At 26.4% G+C, this 13,968-nt stretch overlaps 1 protein-coding gene across 1 annotated transcript; it reads left to right on the top strand.

Annotated features, from left to right (window-relative positions):
- The first annotated feature begins 3,598 nt into the window (after positions 1–3,598).
- LOC126903122 (LON peptidase N-terminal domain and RING finger protein 3-like) lies at positions 3,599–12,596 on the top strand. The gene is made up of 4 exons (XM_050681130.1): positions 3,599–3,704; positions 7,010–7,078; positions 7,243–7,380; positions 12,266–12,596. The coding sequence occupies exons 1-4, from the start codon at positions 3,623–3,625 to the stop codon at positions 12,421–12,423; spliced, it is 447 nt and encodes a 148-aa protein (XP_050537087.1). The 5' UTR covers positions 3,599–3,622; the 3' UTR covers positions 12,424–12,596.
- The last annotated feature ends 1,372 nt before the right edge of the window (positions 12,597–13,968 follow it).

Below are 13,968 nucleotides of genomic sequence, written 5' to 3'. Positions count from 1 at the left end.
AAAAAAAAAAAAACACATCATAGTAAAACCAATACCTTCTCAGCTTCGCATCGAAGCTAAAATAGTTTATTTTTATTGATATATCTTTATATTTTTAAAAGGATAGGCATTAGTATATTAAGTATTATATCATTTTTATTGACAAATGATTATATTAAATTTTATACATTTATATGCTTTTATACATTTTAATTCTATTTTTATTTATAACATTTTAATCACATTTTTATTATTTTTGTGTACCCACAAATTTATTATTATAATACATAATTATCGTCGACTTATTAATAATTAACACTTATATTAATCACTAACTTTAGTTTACTTTATAATATTTTAATTACACGTGTATTACAATTCTTTTTATCGCACATTTATTATTATTATACTTTTATAAACATTATATTTTATATCATTGCAACTACATCACTATATTTATAGATTTATATAGCATATATAGCACCATTTGATATATTTATTTCATTATTTTATTTATTGTTTCATTATTGCACGATACATTAATATTATATTAATCAAATTATATTTTATATATTATTATGCAAAGCGCGAGGACGCGCTCAATTTCGATTTGGGTGCATATTTGTAATAGATATTTAGCACTTATAATTTTATTTTATTTATATTTTTATAATAATGATTTTTTTTAATAAACCGCATTATAATGAGAGATGATAGATATAAAAACACCAATGCATGTATGAAATATTAACGCAAATTAGTAGAACAATAGATTGCGCATAGATCTCTCTAAATTAATTACCTAGCCAATGAGAAGCATTGTGCAAATTAAACTAATTCTCCCCCTCATAAAACAGGCCTATAAAAGAGCAATTTCTAGCTCATTCGTCACCTTATTTTTTTCTAAAAATCTGGTCATGAAGCGTTTCTGTACCAGACTGTTTCGCGATGTGCTCTCTTTGACTTAGAATCTTTTTCATACTTGGTGTTTATTATCTAAATCTCTCATTATTAATGTCATTTAAAAAAAATAACTTAACCTTTTTATCTTTTTATTTTTAGTTTTAAGTATTTATAAAATATTAAAACAAATTAAATTTTTATTTTGTATTTTGTGAGTTGTTTCAATTAAGAATTTCTTTGATTCTTTAATTGGATTGTCTATTTAATAAGTGCATTTCGAAAATCTACCTTAGCACATCTAGCGGCTAAAACTGTTGGTAAAACAATGGTTTATGGCATGTCACTAAGGAGATCGTAGAGTGTATCTTAAATTGAATAGATACGTGTTTGATTGATTGCACAAGATACTGATGGTTTGTTGAAATCATTATCCTAGCACATCTAGCGGTTAAAACTGTTGGTAAAACAATAGTTTATGACATGTCACTAGGGATTGATTCTCATATTCCATTACGTTCTTTTCGGCAAGCAGTTTTTGACTCTGTAAGGTCCGTGCATCGACGAGAGTTATCTCCGATGGTGTAGCCAGCCTGTCTCTAACTCTGTCGACTCTCATATCAAACACACAATTCTATAAAATACTGATAGTTTATTGAAGTCATTACCCTAGCACATCAAGCGGTTAAAACTATTCGTAAAACAATAGTTTATGACGTGTCACTAGGGATTGGTTCTCATAAGCTATCTGGTTATAATTTTTCTTATTTTAAAATATAAAGTAACACATATACTCAGACACCAAGTATAGAAAGGAATTACAGTGAAGTAATATTTCAAGTTTAACAATTTGCATAATTTTACAAAAATTAATAAGTAAATAAAAGTCAGTGTTCTCTTTATATATATATATCTTTTACGCTATAAACAATCAAACTAGCTGGACACAAGGTAAGAAATTATATTTCTAAGCATGTCATAAAATTAAGGATAGACTTAAGATAAATCAAGAATAACTTTTATCGAGGGAATAATAGAATTGTTAAAGGTGGATAATTTGAAAAGTTATTAATAACTATTTTCTCACCATTCGGGTCACAATAGTACGCGTTCAACGTAGATGTTTTAACTTGTATTATACAATTACAAAAAGAAAATAATTCAGCCATTAAGGCTTGGCGCCCAACAATTGGACAGTAGCATCTTACATGAACATACGCTGTTTCCCATTCATATAGCATGACCAATAAATATTAAGAGTCGTAAAATCCTCCTCCGTAATCATTGCACATTTCATGTAGAATTAATATGACTCAGGTGTGAATCATCCGAATATAATTTTCCTTCAATTTACTTTTTACGACAAACCACGCGTAGTGGTAGTATCTTAATAAAGAGTTCATGGATATATATATATTGTATGCTATATTTTCACCTTGTAGCTAAACGTACTTCAACAATCCGTTAACCATAACATCTATATATAACATCTACATTCTATTATTATTCCTCTTTCTTAATTATAAAAAATATAAATATCACACATATGGCCACTTATTTTATTTCTTTCATCATCCTTCATTATAAATATCTCTCTTCATTCTTTTTATTATTATAATTAATATCCATAACTTTTTACCATCTTTTTTTTTATGACAAAATACCCTTAACATAACTCTTTTTTTTTATGACAATTCTTTACTCAGATTATTATTTTTAAATAACTAGATTAATGTGAATGTACATACTATTTTTTAAATTGTTTGCATGAAGATCGTCGATAATTAAATTATTAAATACGAAAATTCTTTTAAATCGTGCTAATTTTCTCACACAAAAATTCTACAATGTTTTTTTTTAAATAAATAAAGTCTGGACGCAAACTAATTATATATCAATATCACATTCAAATGTACTGATGTCAACAAGAGGTCGTGGCTAGTTTGAGAAAAAATAATTAGACAAGAGAATTCTGAATTCTATTTTGAATTAGAGCTTCAAAAGGCCTACTCGTTCGTTGGCTTGCTCGCTCATAGACGTGCAAGCAGAAATAAGCCTTTTTATATTACTTTTAATTAACCTTATCTTGAGATGTTGTCGTCATATTAATGTCGTAATATTCCTAAGTATTGTGTATTATGGATTATGGAATTCTAAGAACAAGAGAATGTAAGTGTCAAAAGAACTATTTTTTGGCTTTTAATAATTCTTATTTTTACCTCTTATCTTTCGAAAATAGTCTTAAGTAATGTCATAATTTATTTTTCCTAAAAGTTATTTAGTACATATGTAATTATGTTATATGATCCAAATGCAAATACAATCATATATGTATTGTAAATAATAATGACTACACCAGAAACAGTTTAACTAATAATGGTTGTGACTATATTATTATTAATAATATTTTTTTTCAGAAAAGTAATTTATTTATATTTTACTTAATTGTTATAATTATTGATGTTGTATATCATTATTATATTAAATGAAAAAATATAAAACAAACATCTTATGCTTGTTAAATGACGTAGTTCAAGGTAAATGGACAAAACTTTTTTTTTAATTCTATTGTATTAGTAATATTATAATCTTTATTAATAGGAATAATAGAAATAAATAATATATTGAATAATATTTTTCCAAAATGAATTATATGACCTAAATTTTTAATTATATAAAAGGCAGATTAACACATAAATTTTATTCGATTTCAAGAATACTTTTTTTCAATTACCTTAAAAACATGTTTTTTTCAACCAAAATTTTCTTTACGTTATTATTTACAATTTTTTTTCCTATGAGTAATGCCAATAAAAAAAAAATTGGTAAGTTTCTAAAAATTTTAGTTTTTCACTGTACCACAACATTAATTCAAAATATATAATATTCAAAAATAATAAGAGCTTTATTAAATTTGAAAATTCAATATTATTACCAAATATTTATAGATTAATTTAATTTAAGTGATGAGTCTTTAGTAATGAAAAGTGCTTATATAATTTAAATTATATTTAGATTACATCACTAATGAATGTATTAAAGTTTTCATGGATTGATGTATTATTTAGAATATTTTTAGGTAAATCTAGGTCTTTACTTAAAAATGTTAAATGTTAGACCGAAAATAAGTTTTAGAATATACTCTATTAATTGCAAATAAAGAATATTCAGTAGCAAGGACACAGATTTCTATTGAGCTTAATTTTTATAACAATTGACGTGTTTTCTTACTTACTGAATATTCTGTATAAACTATACAATGAAATTTCTTGGGAATTATAACTTTTTATTTTTTTATAATATTTTTTTTAAAAAAACATATCGAAAAAATATAAGTATTTTTTTATATTTTATCATAATAAATTATGAATTTAAAAAAAAATATATATATTTTTAGAGTGATTTTGAGAGATAATAATTGGATAATAATTCAATTAAGAAACTATAATTGTGTCATTGTTATCAAATAAAAAAAGATGATAAAAAAATGGCTTTTCAATAACAAGATATGAAATAATATTTTTAAATATTAACTAAATTTTAAATATTTAGACAAGATTTTTAAGTTTTCAAACAAGCAGAGTAATAATTAATCAAAATATTTTTGCGCTGATATAGTAGCGACAAAAACACTACAACGTAGCACACTTTTCTTAAACTACATTTATACAAAATTATCAATTATAAAAGTGAATTTTTAAAACCGGTTATCGATTAATCTATTTATTTTAGTCTATTTTTTTTTAATTTTAGACTTTTATTTAATTGTCGTACATTACCGAGCTTATACAGAGTGATTCATTTATCATAACCCACTCAGTTACTCTTAGAATAATAATAAGAGATAATTTTTCAATAATAAATACTGTTTGAATATTTAATTTAACTTAATTCGTTTATTACATATAACACCCTAAAGTTTTGAATTGTTGTGTTGAAACACATAAAAGAAGTACAATGATTTATACTGACTGGTAGCTAACGCATTTTTTTATGACTGGTATTTTCATAGATATGCAATTTATTGTCAATTATAATATAGGACAGGAAATAGAAATTTTTCATATATTCGAAAGATTTGTATTTTTAATTTAAGCCTTCAGTTGCAATGCTCTATCTTAAAACTATCTTGATATTCATCTCTGTCAATAGCAACGTCGTATAGAAACAATAAGCTACCTGTATTTGTATTTGGTCGTATGATATATATATTACAGTTCGTTAACGATATCGATTTCGTCGACTTATTTCTTTTTTACCACGATAACGATTTTGTTTTAATTATCGCAACGATCGATAAAAATTTTTATTAAAAAAACTGTTTGAATTTTCGTCACTTTACTATAAAATATATATTATTTGATATTAAGCCAAATTCATGATAATCTTGTAAATATTTTTTGTTTTAAAATATATTATGAAATATGGAATTGAGATATGACGAAATATGATACTTATTGTTAGAAAATTCTATTCTTAGATTATGTTATTTATTATGACATTACGACATTTCGTATTGTTATTCCCATTTTTAACAAAACACAAACAAAATAATGTATGAGGAGAATTAGAAGATATACATCAATAACTAGTTAAATCTCAATTTTAAAAATAACATGAAATTTTTGAGCCCCCCAAATAAATTTCTATTAAATGATAGTGAAGAAATTGATTATTTATTCTGTAAAAGTTTTAAAATTTTTTATTTGAAAAGAAGAAAAATTGTTTTCAGATATATGACAAAGCAATAAAAAAATGAACAACACTTATAATCGTTTTTTTTTATTGTTATTTAAAACCAAAACACTGAAACTATAATTCCATTATTTAATAAAGAAAAATTTTGTTTATTTAATATAATTAGTATATAATGATAAAGTCTTGTAATAAAAAAAAATTATTTCTTCATAATTAAATTTAAATTGAAAATATTTGATTTTCGTTATGAGATTTATATAAATCTGTATTTGTAATATTAAAATAATTATCTGATTTGGTTTGTTAAATTAACGGTATTCTTTCTCTAAAAAAAGATTTTAAATATTAAATTAATTTTTTTTATTGATATCAATTTATTTTTTCATATTTTATCGATATATCACGATATCAAGATTATTTTTTTTTTTAATTGTGGTATAATATCACTGATATTCAATACGATATCGAAACCCAATAATATATTGTCGACGAACCCTAATATATTATGTATTTTAACTCCAAAATCAAAATTTTAGGCTTAAAAGTATTATTTTATTATATAATTAGATATGAAAAGTTTATGAATGTTGAAAAAATTACTTAACAATTTAATTTCTTTTTTAATAAAAGAGCTCTGCGACATTATTCAGGGAAAATTATTTAGGAATATTATAACATTTTTTTTAACACTCTGTGAGCGATCAAAAATATTAGCATTTTTTGAGAAAACGTTAATTATAATCAGCGTTTTACGATTTAAAATCTGAAACCTTTACCAGGTTTGTCAATATATACTTCAAAGGTACTCTAAAAAATTCTTTGAAATCCGTTGGTTTTTGTCCGTGTTAACAGAAACAAATAACATTGTTACACAAATTTCAATTTATCGATTGAAAAGTTTTCTTTTACATATCTCCTGTGCTAAATAATAATTATTTGGTTATTGTTAAGTATAATTTCGAAGAACATTTGTATCTCATTTTTTTTGTATTTATATTATTAATAAGACATTGTGATATTATATTATGGAATTTTTTTTTAATCATCTGTATTATTTATAATATATTTGATCTCAATTTTTAATGCATAATAAATTTATTGTAGTTTGACTTAATTATGAAATTCTTAATCCAACACCAACTATTATTTTAAGTTGCAGTAGACCTGTGAGGTTTGTATAGCTATGGGTCTGGGGTGATACCTAGTAATTGATAAACCAATTAAGTTAAATAATTCTATTTCATTATGCCACGTTTCTACTTTGCTGCAATCTCATTAAACTAGATTTTTCTTAAAAAAATATTAAAATTTTAATAGTTTTCATGTATAAATATTATTGTATTAGACTAATTCGCATTGATTATGAAAATTATAGTATTTTAAATAACGATAAATTGTATTTCAACAATTAATGCAATTATAATGTTTACAGATACCAATGAAACTGATGAACAAAATAATAAGTTATATTATCATCCGACTATTGAATGGGATTCAAAAGGTTTTTTTTTCTTAATAATTTTAATTTATGAAGATGAAATAATGAATCATCTTTAATCAAATCACATAAAATGTTCCGGAATAGATGATTTATTTAATTAATTTAGTTATTTGTTTTCTTTTAATTTAATATTAAAATAGAATATGTATGGTTTCTCATCACAGATCCTTCTAAATGCAGTTCCTGTGAAAAAAATCCATATAATATGACTATAACTACATGTGGACATAGATATTGTTATGATTGTGAAAAAAGTATGCTTAATGGCCAGTTGAATTGTCCATTGTGTAGAGATAATCCAAGTAATTTTTGTATATTACCTATATTAGCAATACGAGGGCGGACTGAAAAGTAACAGTTTCTAACAAATATTATACAAACTAATAAACCTAAATAAAAACTCATGTTTGGAAAATTATATAGAATTTATCTAAAAGAAATTACTATTAAAGATAACTACCTACTAATGTCTATACATTTTCACTGACGTTTTATATATATTGAAAGTTAATCAAATACATTTCTTCATCTTGGCTAGCTACGCAACTCTTTTACTAATATATTTTTATTTATTTTGCTCTGTAATTATAAAACGCGAAATTATAATAACAAAAGTGGACAAGAAGGAATAGGCAAAAATTCCTTCCATAATAAAGAATTGTTTGAATTATGGACACTTTGATTGAATGAAGTAATATAACATTTTCTAGTTTATAATCCTCAATATCTTAAATATATCATTGTATGTTTTTTTTCTTAGATTAACGAGTTTAATGTATTTAATTTTGACACGACTTACGCAAAAATGTGATCGACACTGGTTTTGAGGATAGAGACTCGTGGGACGTTTATTAAATGAGCGACAACAGATTATTTTAACAAAAATAAAACAAACCGAAAAGAAAAACACAGTAATAATAATCTTCGCATAATATCGCGGCACTTTTGCTGGCGTCGACAACGCGATGTCCGGCGTAATCCTTGGACGGCAAAAGGTTAGCAGCGTTCTAGGCGACGGTGCGCGGGTGCGGATTGGTTGGTCGACGTTGTCGCTTTCACAACGGGAGGTTGGGTTGGGTTGGGTTGGATTTGTTGGGATGGGTTGGGCACCATTTGCGGCGGGTCTTTGTCGGCCGTGCGGCATTTTCTGGACTTTGCACCGTAACGTATAACACGCGGTGTTGGTCAGTCAAATACTCATAGTAAGGCGACGGCTGATAAAGGTGGCTCGAGTCGCGGGATATCGTGTATAACGAAGCGAAGCGGGCCGTGTCAATTTAAATATAAAACACATGTATTTACTCTTAAAAATGCTGGTCATTTTTAACACCCCGAGCAAACCTAAAAAATATTTTGTAAGTTTTTATAGCTAAACTAAGACTTAAGATATTTATTTGATTATAAACGTACACATGAGTTTAGTATTTATGTATAGTAATTCGGCAGGCCTTATTGTAATGTTTTTTTTCTACTACCTACTGTCCTTTTTTTTATGTTGTGCATCAACATAAACATAAACATCAAACATAACGAAGTACTTTTCGGATAACAGAACTATGGGGTTCGGTGGGGACACAGGCAACATTTTTTTTTGCTTTTTATGTTAGTAAAAACGTTTTTTAAAGCATAAAATTTCATAAAGACTTTAGTAGGTTAGTGGGGGTAAAAAAAAGTGCTACATTTGATGATGACTAGTGTTTTATTATTACAATAAATCCTAAAACTTTAAAAAAAGGAAACAGAAAAATATATAATAAAAAAATAAGTTATCTCAAAATTGAAATCAGTACAAACAAAACTTAAAACATTGTCGTAGGAACTTTTTCTTTGGTTTGCGAATCTTTTTGGTTATTATTTGCACTTATAAATATTCCCTTATACCACTCTTGTTCTTTCGCCGTAACAGTTTCTCTAACTCTCCTTTTTTTCTTAAACCACTCATTAATTGCTGGACGAGGATTCCATTCGGCTAATGGAGGAAGATTAAAATAAATATATAGATATTCATTCTCGCTTTCAATACTTAGACTGCTTCTATTGCTGGTTTTCAACAAATTGTTCACACTAATCACTCTTTCAACATCAGCGGAATGAGGTTTTGCTGCAACAATTCTGGCCATTATAACAGAAACATTGGGAAAAAAATTTGTCATCACTAAAGCCTGAAGAGTTTCTTTTAAGCTGATTTTTTTTAACTGCTCAATATTTTTATGAGTGAGAAGCTCCGAATATTCCATTGAAAGTTCAGCAAGATCTAAGTCGTTTCCTATCAATTTATGAACTGCTTTCATATCAACGGATGGCTCTAGCTCAGTGAATGGTTTCAAAATTTTAACAGTATCCGCATCAATATCGAATCTTTCCTGCAAAAAATTTACAACAAAATCCACAATTTCATTGCAGATTGCGGAGTAGTTTCGATTCTGAGAAACAAACTTGTGATGTTCCTTTAAACGATGTTTTCGATTTCTTGTTAAGACTTCTCCTTTTAGTAAAACCTCATTTTCACTATGAATTTCTAACTGTTCTTTTAAGGTTGTCACCCATCCACCAAGTAACGCTTCCGTTTTTAATATTTTAAGCCTGGATAGAACGTTTACTGTCTCTTTGTCCATGTCTAAAATTGTATTTGTATCAGACTGCAGTTTTTTTGATATCTGCTGAAAACCATAAATACGTCTGCAATAAATGCCAGGATTTGTAGATTGTTATAATTGATTAAAAAAAGTCTGTATCCTCTTGCCTCTTTGTCAGGACAATCTTTTAAGAACAATACTAAAGCATTCCAAGAAACCAAAACTGAATTGATTAAATCAAACGAAAATTCGGACCACCGCACTTCAAATAAACGAGGCAACCGCGAAAGAGTGCATTTATTTTTTTCGGCCGCCTGTTGGAGATGCTTGGTTCTTAAGCTGGAAGAGTGTAGAAATGAGCTTAAACCAACTAACTCTGAAAAAATATATTTCAACTCTCCAACACAATTACTACTCGATTTGAAAGCCAAATCTGATCTGTGTGCTGCACACCATATGGTAATGAAAGGAAGATTTGAGTTAATCTTGTACTTTTTCCTAAAGAGCTCCCACAAGCCTGCTCTACAACCAGTGTTCACTGCTGCTCCATCTGTTACCAATGAGGTGGCAAATTCAAAAAGTTGTCTAAACATTCCTTCTTCTACAGTAGTATCGATGGCGTTCTTTATTGCACCAAGTATTTTCTCAGCACCTTGACAAGATGGTTCACTTAACCCAAGGAAATATTGAACTGATTCACCAGATTTTTTTATGACTTTTGCAAAAACATATATCTTGTCTATTTGCATACGGTCCACACTGCCATCACATCTCAAAGAAAGCGATAAAATGTTAGAGCTCAGTATATCTTGCACACTATGATCACTTTTAATAATACACTAAATAAATTCTTTATGTGCGGTTGGGGTCAAATATTGAATTTTTTTTTTGTAATTTTTTTTGCGTCAGCATATGTATGTATCATTAATCCACCAATTTTATTTGCTAGGTCCTCGTTCATTTGTGGGAGCATCTTATCCATAGTACATTCTTTTGCTTTTTCTGGTACTTTTAAAGTAGATAATCTAAAAGCTTTCACAGACTCCGAATGATATTTCTGAGAAATATGTTTTTCTATCGTATCGTTTCTAAATCTAGTACCATCTGTTATTATCGCAAGCAATCGAGTCATTGTTCCATAAAGCTTTACTATGTTTGGAAACATGTTGCAGTATTTACATTTTACGTAGTGCTTGCCATCTTGGTGATAATGTTCAAATGCCTGAGCATCGGAGTTTTGTTTATTTGCTTCAGGTTTAGAAATTGGAATTTCTTGTGTGAGGGTTTCACTTGGGTTTTCATTTTCTGAAATTTTCTCGATTATTTCTTTTTCTTTAACTGGTTCCGATAATTGAGATTCCTCAGGAGATACTGAGTTTTGTGTGGCTAAATTTAACTGGGTCGAACCACTTGCTTTATTTAGATTCAGCCAACTATACAAAGAAGTTGTTTTGCAAGATATTTTTACATATTTTTGAAGAGATAAAGCCCGTTTCATTTTTACACTTTTTCACTTTTTATTAAAATAAGTATATAATACAGTAATTCACGTGAATTTATTTACTGTAGTACTAGCCCATAGACCTATATGTCCTAAGCAAAATCACGCAGTAGTCAACATGTGCATTCTATAGTGCAGTATTACTTAAACTAGAATATAAAGAAAGGTCGATAACGAATTAGATAAAATAAACAGATAAAATTAGTGTTTGGTTTCAATACGACCGTGTCTTGCGATACTGTGCGTTTTATTTATTTTTAAATGGGTTTTAACGACGGCACAACGACATTATCGATATCGTACATTACTATACTATATCGACTACTACACAATGCCACAATGCGCATCGGGCACACGAAGTCGTCTTACGACGTATAGGTCTATAGAAAACTTATACGTTCGCAATGCGATCATACCGTTGCCAGTCTTTTTTCTAATATATAATAAAAATACATTACGATTTGTTAAAAATTAAAATATGTGCTTAAAATTTTAAGTTAAAAACGTTTTTAATTTGATAACTTTCAATTTTTATTTATATAAATTTATGGCTTCAATATTTTATTATTAGAATTTACCTAGTTTCCTACAGGTGAAAAAAATCTACTACCCAATTTTGAATTTTCAACTACTCAAATTATGTTTTCAACTACCAATTCAGGTTCTACTACCCGTTAAAATAAGCCCTGTAATTCGGTATAATTTAATTAAAATCATTTAAATGAAATTCTAAAGAACTTTACATTTATTTGCAATTACACCATTTAACCCAATACAAGAAAATGAAATCCGGTGAGCTATATGAGTAAAACCATTTATATAATGTATACTACTTTCAAATTTTACAGCTGATATTAATTAATTATTTAGACTCTGACAAAATCATTTAGTTTTAAATTACTTAATATATGTATATCAATCTCAAGAAGAACACAACTATTTAAATTTTAGTAAAATAAAAAAAAAGTAATTATATTCCTAAAACAAATTTTATTATTAAGATTTTTTCTTTTGTAACAAACTCTAAAGTTACATTATATGGAATTCAGAAGAATATTCCAATATAATTTATTGAATTGAAATTAAAGAATTAATAAAATATTTTTACAGTTGATCTATCAGATTATCCTACTGATTTTGTTCTACCATGCAGTATGCACGATTTATATAAACTGGAAATGTACCAGGGATATGTAACGAGGTCTAAACTGTATAGAAAATCTTACCATGAATTGTGTGACAAGAAACAGGAAAATATATTAAAATAGAGTTTACTATTATATTTTTCATATTTTTATATCAGTACTTAAATTCAATGCCCTAGTATAATTAAAAATAAAATACGTATTAAAATATATTATTATTTAAAATAATAGTCTGTATTGAAAATTATTTATATTTAAGATGCACTGAAAATATTAGTTTATCTGTATGTTTCGATATATTTTAATAAATATTAAACAATGAATAATTCTTAATTCTGTCATAATCATATTAATTAAAAATATATTTGTTAAAATAAATTTATATAGAAAAAAAGCCAGCACAGGGTGGTCGCGGCACAGTGGTGACGTGGCATAGTTGGATCAAGTATAATGATATCTGACAGTGATTAAAATCACTATCATAAGAAACGCTTCGATGCAAATCTTTAGATAGTGTTTAATTTTAAAAAATTGGTGGATTATTCCAAAAGCTATATGATCTACTAGTTCCTTATTAATACCAATAAGTTATAGCATTATAAAATTAAAAATTTAAATATATAATCGAACATTTTCACACAAAAATAGCATTCGGTAGCCATTTTCATCGTAAAAACCATATAAATTCCAAAATTTTTTTTTTTCATAATAAAGTATATTACATTAGCTTTAATTGAAGACATATATAAAAGTAAAGGGTCAGATTTAAACAAAAATATACAAAATGAAAGGTAAAGACATCCATAAAAAAAAAAATTATATAAACCATTCATCTTTCAAAAAGTTATAGCATTATAAAGTTAAAAATATAAAATAGAATTTTTTTACAAAAATCGTATTTTTTTTTATTAATTTTTATGCCTGTTTTTACCATGAAGATAAAATAAAGTCCGAATTTTTTTTTTCCATAATAAAGTATATTACATAAGCTTTAATTTAAAATATACATAAAAGTGTCAGTATTTCTGAAACACTTTCAAAAATTAAGTTAAAAAAGTTCTCCTTTCTATATGCATTTTTATGTTTTGAATCCTCCTGTATTAGGGGAAATGGTGTTATTAAAAAAAAAGTATGTCGAACAAAAAAGAGATATAAATATTATTTCTCATAAAAAAATTGTATTGATCCATACTCATTACAATAAGTTATAACATTATAAAGTTAAAAATTATAATATAAAATCGAGAATTTTCACACAAAAATAGCATTTGGTAACTATTTAAATCGTGAAGACAAAATAAAGTCCGAAATTTTTTATTTTCCATAATAAATTGTATTATATTAGCTTTAATCTAAGATATATTTAAAAGTGTCAGTATTTCCGGAACACTTTCAAAATTTAAGTTGAAAAAGTTAATTTTTTGTGAAAAAGTTGTCATTTTAAATCTCCCCCTGTGGGCAGGTCTAGGGTCAAATTTATAAAAAAAATATACCAAATGATAGGTAAAAATATCAGACATCTATAAAAAAAAATTATATTGATATGTTCATTTTTGAAAAAGTTACGGCAGTTTTAAGTAAAAAAAATTGAAAAACTGTCGAAAATTAACGATTTTTAAATTTGTAATTTTTTTGGAAGTTTCTCCCTATTACAGGGAAAAAGGGAAA

The sequence above is a fragment of the Daktulosphaira vitifoliae genome, unplaced genomic scaffold, assembly GCF_025091365.1.
Source record: "Daktulosphaira vitifoliae isolate Bord-2020 unplaced genomic scaffold, ASM2509136v1 Scaffold_1, whole genome shotgun sequence".
Taxonomy (NCBI): Eukaryota; Metazoa; Arthropoda; class Insecta; order Hemiptera; family Phylloxeridae; genus Daktulosphaira; species Daktulosphaira vitifoliae.
The sequence above is the reverse complement of the archived record's forward strand: the minus strand, read 5'-3'. Positions and strand labels throughout refer to the sequence as shown.

What these genes read in the sequence shown, in the direction of transcription:
- LOC126903122 (XM_050681130.1), top strand. Translation starts at nt 3,623, where the DNA reads ATGTTTTTTTCAACCAAAATTTTCTTTACGTTATTATTTACAATTTTT. An exon ending in TATTGAATGGGATTCAAAAG is followed by an intron (nt 7,079 to 7,242) that starts GTTTTTTTTTCT and finishes TTCTCATCACAG; the next exon opens with ATCCTTCTAAATGCAGTTCC. An exon ending in ATTGTGTAGAGATAATCCAA is followed by an intron (nt 7,381 to 12,265) that starts GTAATTTTTGTA and finishes ATATTTTTACAG; the next exon opens with TTGATCTATCAGATTATCCT.